This window comes from Atta cephalotes, assembly GCF_000143395.1.
Source record: "Atta cephalotes unplaced genomic scaffold scaffold00001, whole genome shotgun sequence".
Taxonomy (NCBI): Eukaryota; Metazoa; Arthropoda; class Insecta; order Hymenoptera; family Formicidae; genus Atta; species Atta cephalotes.
The window spans coordinates 12,382,886-12,392,067 of record NW_012130065.1 but is presented as its reverse complement, the minus strand read 5'-3'; the positions used below and the strand labels follow the sequence as shown (position 1 = coordinate 12,392,067).

The 9,182-nt window shown below is 38.2% G+C and overlaps 1 protein-coding gene across 1 annotated transcript in view; it reads left to right on the top strand.

Annotated features, from left to right (window-relative positions):
• The window catches only part of LOC105627199, a 91,588-nt gene extending 83,360 nt beyond the window's left edge, over nt 1-8,228 (top strand). Inside the window, exons 4-9 of the mRNA XM_012208489.1 lie at nt 544-754; nt 2,082-2,406; nt 3,546-3,812; nt 4,647-6,233; nt 6,395-7,745; nt 7,902-8,228. Coding sequence (XP_012063879.1) covers nt 544-754; nt 2,082-2,406; nt 3,546-3,812; nt 4,647-6,233; nt 6,395-7,745; nt 7,902-8,228 — 4,068 coding nt within the window. The remainder of the gene's footprint in view (nt 1-543; nt 755-2,081; nt 2,407-3,545; nt 3,813-4,646; nt 6,234-6,394; nt 7,746-7,901) is intronic.
• The last annotated feature ends 954 nt before the right edge of the window (nt 8,229-9,182 follow it).

The following is a 9,182-nucleotide window of genomic DNA, read 5'->3' as shown; positions in this document are numbered from 1 at the left end:
TAAGTAGTAAATTTTACTTTTATTTTTATTTATTATATATAACTTATACTAATAACTACTACTAAAGTATAGTAGAATATATATATATATATATATATATATATATATATATATATACATATATAAGAATTACTTAATAATTTTTGTGAATATAAGTTATAAAGTGATAAAAATTAACCTGATACAGTTCATTGTGTGTATAATATACCGGAAAATCATCGTGCGTCCAAAGATTAATTAATTCGTTAGCTTGTAAAATATAAATATTTATGTATCTATAAATTTTTTATTTTATAACAAATACGTATCTTCAAATATAACACAAGCAGTTGACTTCAAAGAATCTGTTTCTAATAAATTTCGTAGAGGCCTTGAGACGTTTCGTATAAATATTTTCAAGGCGCACTATAATTCACAAAAATGACCCTCAATCTAGAATAGTCGGGGATTGACGCTTGATTGTTCACAGTCATCTGATTGTAGACACGATCATCGTCGAGCGGCGAGTCCTTTGATTTGAGAGCAATTAAACTGTCTTTACAGATAGTACGAGTTTCCGAGACCCGGGAGGGCTTCTTGGATCTGAATGATCTCGAACGGGGCCTCGCAAGAATGCGGAGCGAGGGCGTTGCGCAAATGATCGGATGTTTCAACGCTGCTAGTTGTATAACGGGGGTTTTGGCAGATGACGTCGCGACGACCCTCCTGCTGCATCAATATGGCGCACTTAGCGTGTGGGATTACACCACCGCAGGTAATGATCTATCAAAGCATAAAATCAGTTGCTAACCAATCCAATCGGTCATGATCGATTACCATAGCATGTAATTTTCAAGCTACACGGAAAGAACAGTATTGCTGATATATTTAAAAATTTAATTAAATATAGATCTGGAAATATAATTTTATTTGGACTATTAAATTATATATACACATAATTATATGTACACACAAAAAAATACATACTGTACATAAGTAAATGATTATTTGTTTCAAATAATTTAAAAGTTCATATATCCGCAAATTTGTTATAAGTTCATCAAGCATTAAATTTATTTAAAATGAATTCTAGTAAGTTTAATATTTCAGTCAAGATTATTAAATTAAAACAAATTCGATTTGCTTATTATATAAAGTCACTTTTTCAATTAATTTTGTAACATTTTTCAAAAGAAAATAAATTTTATTTTTATTTTGAATATATAATGAGTTTTTCTAGAATTTTTAATAAGTATAGCTTAAGATTATTATTATGAAAATATTCTTTGTTAAAGACTCAAATTCTCTTAGTAATAGAATAATATTTTTCTGGGTGTAGAATGTTCAAACTGATTGCTGAAATATTAAAATTTTTTGCAGCATTATTCATTATATTTGAGTTTTTTACATAATTATTTTAATAGTTTAACAAAATTATTTTTAGATCTGCATCTATCTAAATTTTTAGATATTTCAGTAAAATTATTATTTCCGTACAAAATTAATAAAAAAACGAGCTGTTAATTAACCTTTCACGCGCATAAGGTGTCTAAAACGATCAGAATGCTATTTATACACATTATTATATTTAGCGTAAATTGTTTCACAATTAAAAAAATTTTTTCTACATTTATCTTTATCTAAAGTATATATAAAATATTATCTTTATTTAATTGTAAATTATTAGAAAATTATGAAAATTGAGATATAATGTATCAGAAACGTCAATAATTACGTTAAAAGAAATCACGTGAATAATGTTGAGTTAATCCACAGCTATATAAAAACTTTATTAATTTAATACACTTATTTTTTATACCAAAATTGGTTATAATATACACTCTAATTTTTCTACATTGCACTCATTCTGAAGATTTGTTACTGGCTTTGATATGTGTTACGCGAATGTTCCATCTTGTGTGATGCATGTAAAATAAATATTTTCGTAACAAAGATAATTTAAATATTATTGATGTTATAATACTTCTCTCTAAAATCCTTTACATAAGCGCTCGAACGTTATGTAATGGACAGATGATAAGCGATTCAGTGTCGGGGATAGAAGACACGACGCTACGATGTTATCAATGTTGTTTTTTCAGCTCCATACGTTCCGATTGATATGAATCCGCATCTACCCGGAGTTGAAGAGACCGCGGTACACAAGGACGCAATTATCTTCGCGGGTCACAAATTTATTGGCGGCGTGCAATCGCCCGGTATATTGGTGACCAAACGATGGCTTCTGCGGGAGGACGTTGAGCCGGAGGACATGAGGGACTCCCATTACTATCACCGTGATCCTGAATTGCGAGGCGAGAGCGGAACCGCTGGTGTAGTCGAGAGCATCCGATGTGGATTGGCGGTCCAACTGAAGGAGAACGTCACGCCGAGGGCGATCGTCGCGCGGCAAGATAAGATCTCTCGGTGAGCGCATTTCTTTTCAAGGCGGAGAAATCACGCTTCGATTATATGACGACTAAAGATCCCATAACAGAATCTGGCGATTTTGTCAAAATCTTATAGATAGAGAAAGATATATGTACTCTTTAAATTCTTTGAAGTGGAATCTCACTTTGAAAGATAAAAATTGAGTCAGTCTTGAAAAAGAATAGCTCAATTTTCAATCTTTAAAAGTGAAAATTCATTCTTCAAAATGACACTCTAAAAATTTTAGAGAGTACATACTGCCTCTCTGTATACATATATCTTAATTTATTATAATTCACACACTATGTAATCTTAATTAAGATTATAGTAAGTTAGATATTACAGTAAAACAGAATTAAGATTAAATAGTAAAACAAAGTGCAAAAGGACTGTCTATACAATGGAGATAATAAGATAGTAAACTATAAGAAATCGATTATTACAGAATGTTAGGAGAATATAATTGATTATGATCGATCAATTTTTTACTCACAATTTACTATCTTTACTATAGATAACCCTTAAATTATGAGATAGTATATGTACAGGAAAATAGTATACGTACCTTTCTTTATCATAAGATTAACAAAATCGCTCGTAAAACTGTTATAGAGTCTTTAATTATATCCGAAACAGCGATCGCATACGACTCGTAAAGCGACTCTTAGACGCTCAATATTATTGTACAATTACTTTAGACAATATTTAACGTAAACAGTTTAAAACAAACAGTCTGGAAGTTCAATATACTGTCTGGATAATCAGTAATAATAAATTATGTAATATTAATCGTTTATAGGGGCCGCTTTAGAATTGTATAAGGCATCTTTCTCACGTCTTTTCTTACCATCCAGGAAACAAATATGATCATTTCGAATAATTTCTTATCGTGAATGCTTTTCTATTTTTCTATTTACGCTGATTCATAGAAAGCGTTAGAACGCTATTTGGGACTTTTTTTATCAGCGGATCATTTTCTTTCGGATTAACTTTGTACAAATTCATTTATGATTACAATATGATTACGAGTACAATTTCACCGATCATATTACGCACGTAATTGAGATGAGATCGCTGATACATAGATCCGTTGCAATAGTTCAACACGATACTAATGATTATCGCTTTCTCTTCAGGCAAGTCTTGGCCCACGTGCGCACGATTCCAGAATTGATTCTACTCGGCAATTCCTCGCACAACGTGAAACGATTACCCATCTTTTCGTTTATGGTGCGCCATCCTCGCGGCACGTTCCTTCACCATAACTTTGTCTGCGCTGTCCTGAATGACGTCTTTGGTATCCAGGCACGAGGAGGATGCGCGTGCACGGGTCGTTACGCCCATCATCTAATGGGGATCGACCGTGAACTCGCCAAGAAATATGAAAGCATCCTCTTGGAAAGGTATATAATTCTTTTATTACATTTAAATCACAGGGCTGGAACTATTTCGATAAAGTTTATATTTATCGCGAAATATATTATAAATATATTCGACATCGCGCGAAATGATTAGAATAATTTTTATTTAAAGAGTTGTTTTGAATTTGTTGCTGTATAAAATAATTCTAAATTAAATGTCGATATTTCAGAAAATAAATCTCAAGAGCTCAAAAAAAAAAAGAAAAAATATCTTATATATAAGAATATAAATCGTTTAAATCTTATCTTTCGAATGATAATATATAATTGATTAAAAGAAATGCTCAAATCGCCTCCGATATATTTCTATCTATATTCTACATTGATTAAATTATAAAAAATATAATAAAATCATAAGATAAAAAATGCTATTCATAGAATGATCCAATATATTTAATATATTTAAATAATTATTATTATCTCATATGTCTTCAATTTAATTAATTTTAAATAAAAAGAGAAAATATCCGTTAAATAAAATTTCTTCATTTGATATTGATTGTATCTTACACTATTTCTTTATCATAAATAATGTAAATGGGAAAAAAACTGATTTTATTCAAATTATATTATCTTTTAATTACTTCATCGCTTCGCATAAAATAATATTGTCATCCGTTCGAAAGATTACGTACATCGCACAAATCAGTAGAGCAGAAAGTAGTTGCCTATTAAACTCAGCGCAGTATAATTTCGCATAATAGACACATGCCTAGAAATAGACGGTACGTCAGCTTTCAGTCCCAACTTGACGTAGGATTCTATTTTCATAAAAGTGCAATACATGCAGATTGTATATAATTTATTTCATTTCAGACAACAGAATGGCGTCGAGGAGACCATCGCGGAGAGTCTTAGACCGGGCTTTGCTAGACTGTCCTTTCCTTACTTTATGAACGAGACGGAAATTGCCTTTGTACTGGAAGCTCTTAAGATGGTAGCCACTGAAGGCTGGAAGTTGTTGCCACAGTACGTACTGAATCCTGATACTGGTGAATGGCGACATCACACCAACAGCGTTTTCAAGGAACGTAAGTGGTTAGGTTCAATCAGATATACGGACGGAAGAATGAATGCCACGGAGAGACGAGCTTCCGGCGCCGGCATCTTCCCACAGAACTACGGTGACTGCCTGCAGACTGCCCGAAACATCTTCAATCGTGCTCGTAAAATGGCACAGCGATATCCGTTGCAGATTGATAAGAGTTTCAACTTTATGTGCGAGCGTATGGAAGCATTGCGCTGGTTCATACTACCAAGCGAGGCACAGGATCTACTTTTGGGTAACTCGCAGAACGTCAAACAGGACGTGCCATTCAATCCCTTGCTGGCCTGGAACAAGTACAATACGAACACCGTCATCACCAGTCACGATAGTCTAGTAAACTGCCTGACGCTGACGAATGGCATGAGACGACTGAATAGCGACATTCCGCGTACAGGCAATGCACCCATCTCGACAACCTCACCGAGGCATCGAAGCCTACCGGCGTTAAGCACGGTTCAAAGAACTTTGATGGCGACCTCGACAGAACTAAACCAACCATCCTCATCAAGTAACAGCGAGGAGGAGAGTCCAAATCAAAATGAACAGTTCTCTGGACACCGATCACCCGCTACATGTCCAAATTCACCAATGCCAGTTAGATTCATGGTAGGCGAGGCCGTCACTACTTCGGTCCTGGGATCTACATCTCGTACGACCGTTCGAACAACGAAAGAACAGAGGGAACTAATGGAGGCGACTAATGCCGGGCGAGCGAGATGCAATTCTCTGGGTAGCACCACTGATGGATGTAACATACAGGGAAATCGCACTGGTGCCGCAACGGCGTCCTCGCCGATCCCGCCACTTCCATTGAGCCCGCAAACTCTGACCAGCTTGGGCCTGAGCACGTCGAACGGTTCATCGAAACAGAGACGTCTTCACTGCAGCTGCAGTAGTCAAACGGAGTTAAACTCTTTAGAATTGGATTCTGCCGCCAGTCCGAGTCACTCGATCTCTTCCCTGAACTATAATCATAATCCGGCATCGCCGCCGTCTTCATACTCGTCTACCAGCGATTATACTGAGAGGTTGATAGGTGGTGGCAGATCTTCGCCTATTTCGATGAATATGGGTCAGGATGATCTGAGCGCATATGTGAAAGAAATGACCAAGGAATTAGCGACTGAAATCAAATCGGAGATCCGCGAAGTGATTTCCAAAGTAGATGACGCTTTGTCGGAAACAAATACGTCTGAGAATACGCCACAGCATCACTCCCGGGCTCAGAGTATAGTTAATCAAACATGCGTGGAGGATAAACAGTCGAGACATGACTCGTTCACGGCTAGCGACATCGCCGAGTACTTAATGGAATTCTCGAAGGAAATGGCGAGCGAAGTGAAATCTGAAATAAGGTAATTTATTATTAGTAATAATACAATATTATAGATTAAAGTATGATACTAATATAAAGTATTGTACGATACAATACGATCATTAAAATACAATAATTTTTAATAGAATTAATGATATCATTTTTAAAGTTGTCACATTTATGTGGATTTTTTTTCAACAGATGCATGGTGAATGCCGTTGACGGACTTCATAGGTATTCGCCCGATGCATCTACTTCAGACGTTTCTTCGAACGGATGTGGTTCGCCCGATCGTGGAAGAATCGTGCTTCCCTCATCGGCATCTCCGCGTCTTTCGAGCTCTAGAAAAAGTGGACCGCTCGAGATCACCAGCAAAGTTGGCGAGTTGTCACAACAAGAGAGTAAAATGTCCAGCGAATGCTCCTCGGACGAGACGGTAATTTATGTGATGAAGCCATCCGAAACCGAGCAAATAGTGCGCACTCGTTCGAAGACTGAGGATGAGGAGGTGGAGAATGACGTAGATGACTATGTGGATGATGATTCACAGGAGGGACGTGGCGGTCTCGACATCGGCGACGCTCGGAAGGTTTTGCCAAAGATTTATTCAGCCGTGAATTCGGTCAGCTCCCAGGACAGCGGTATAAATATGTCCTTTCAAGAGAGCGATAAATCGATAGACTCGTTGGATCTGAAACGAAGTAGCAGCGCCGAATCCAACTCCGCTCATAGTCACGGACGAAAACCCAGAACATCATCAATGATGAGTCTGTCGACTAAGTGCGGTGGTAAACAGCAAGCGCGTCAAAACGATAATCTTTCGGAAGATGAGGAATGCACAGGCGACCTGCGAGAGGAGGAGGGCGATGGTCAAGAGAATAATTTTGATGACAACGAGTCCAGACTTGAATTCCCACGAACTCAATGGCACTGCCCGCCGAAGAACATGTGGAAACCTTCGGTGGAAGCTATGCAAGAATTCGATATGATTCGGGACAATGACAAGGTCTTAGTCTGTCTGTCAGCGATCGGCAAAGATTCGCTTTCTCTTCTACATACTCTACATCAGTACAGATTTTATGTTAGATCGAAAGGAATCGATTTTGAGATCGGTGCGGCCACAATTGACACTGGTGGCTCCGATCCCATGGAATTAATGAGTTATCTGAAGACTCTGGAGATTCCCTATTTTTATGAGGAACAGGTGACGGACTCAAACAGCGTTAACGTCGATAATCCATTGGACGCTAGCATTGCCAGCGGGACTTGCAGTTTCTGCGACAAATCGGTCAGGACACAATTATACTCTTTGGCGAAACGGAACGGATATAACGTACTAGCGCTCGGTCAACATTTAGATGATCTCACGGAAAGCTTTCTTATCTCAGTACTTCACGGTGGTGTATTGAAAACTATGAAAGCACACTACTACATACGTCGGGAGGATCTCAGGGTTATTAGACCATTTATCTACGTGCGAGAGAAGGCATTGAAGCAATTCACGGAGAGCAAGAAGCTGCCTATCTCGCGAGATTCGCAAACTCTGTCTGAGGTAAAATCTATCAAAGATCGTAGAATTTTTTTCAAAGTTGACTGTTAAGCTACATCTACTTTGACTACTCTCTACTTTTATTATTAAGAAATTAATTCTCTTATTTGTTTGTAAGATACATTCTTATCGATTTTTTTCTTATCTTATATGTTACAGAAACAAAATAGAAGGAAGGAGCTGATGCTCCAACAGGAACGCGCATATCCGCGACTACACTGGTCCGTGCGCACAGCTCTACGGCCCTTGATAACTGCTCACGGACAAATTGCTACCTTCGATTTGGCCTGTAGCGGCACCGGCGGCAATAGTCCAAGTGGCAGCACCAGCAGTAGCATAAGCAGTTGTAGCAGCAATAGCGGCGGCAACAACACCAATAGTCAGCAGAAACGACACCGACGGATCAAGACGAATCCCTCGGCGAACACTGCTTCGTCCCAACAAACTGACGAGAATGATGAGACCGACGAGGAGCCCGTACTTTGAGGAGGACCCATCGCGAGATGGGATCCCGATTGTCCTGCGGTCCCATCTTCGCGTCTTCGTCGCCGGCATCCAATGTCGACATTCGCTCTCGTTAGACGAAGACGATTGCGCTTTGCAGCTGTAGGCACCGCTGCCAGGGCAAACGATAAGAAATCTGTCGAGAACAGCAACTGAGCGACAATTGCGAGTGGCATTTAAACGCAGAAGACTTTGGGAGGGAGATTCCTCAAGAATTACTCGTGTCTCTGAATGTTACTCGCCAGTGTATCCATCGCTCATCGCCAGATCTTAACGATATATTCTGGTGTGGATGATCTTGAAAAATATCCATGTAATATCATTGCAGTGAATAACTGTCGACTATTTGATGAAAACTAACGTGACTATTATTGAATTGTCGTGACGATCTTGAATATACTGTTGCTTTCTGCTCGATGGACGTTTTTCAAGGAGAATAGGTGCGATCGGCAAAATGCTATTTACTTTAAGGAACAGCGTAAGTCCTCTGAGCTTACGACGGAATGTTTGATTGTGAATAATTAGGCGTATTGGCAGCTAACTGCGTGATTGTTTTACGCCAAGATGCAAAATTGATAATTGATAATTGATCGACGAATTGATACAGGACAGAATGGTGCATTGCGCCATTATATTACGTCGATTGTGGATTATATCATCGGTAAATGGACCGTTGCCGATGCGCGTATACGATTAAGGGACGCGATACGCTTAAGAGACGCGATAAGCGATAGCTGCTTAAACACTGACACAGGCATTATGTGTTACGTATCTTAGAGAAGAAGTCATGCAGCGAGGAGAACGGAAAGCAGTTTCACGAGCAAGCCAAAAACTTCACGAAGAAGGCTCGAGTCGCGCGAATATACCTTTTTTTATACATATACAATTATACTTTTTATTTGATATACTGCCTTTGGCATCTAATACTTATGATCA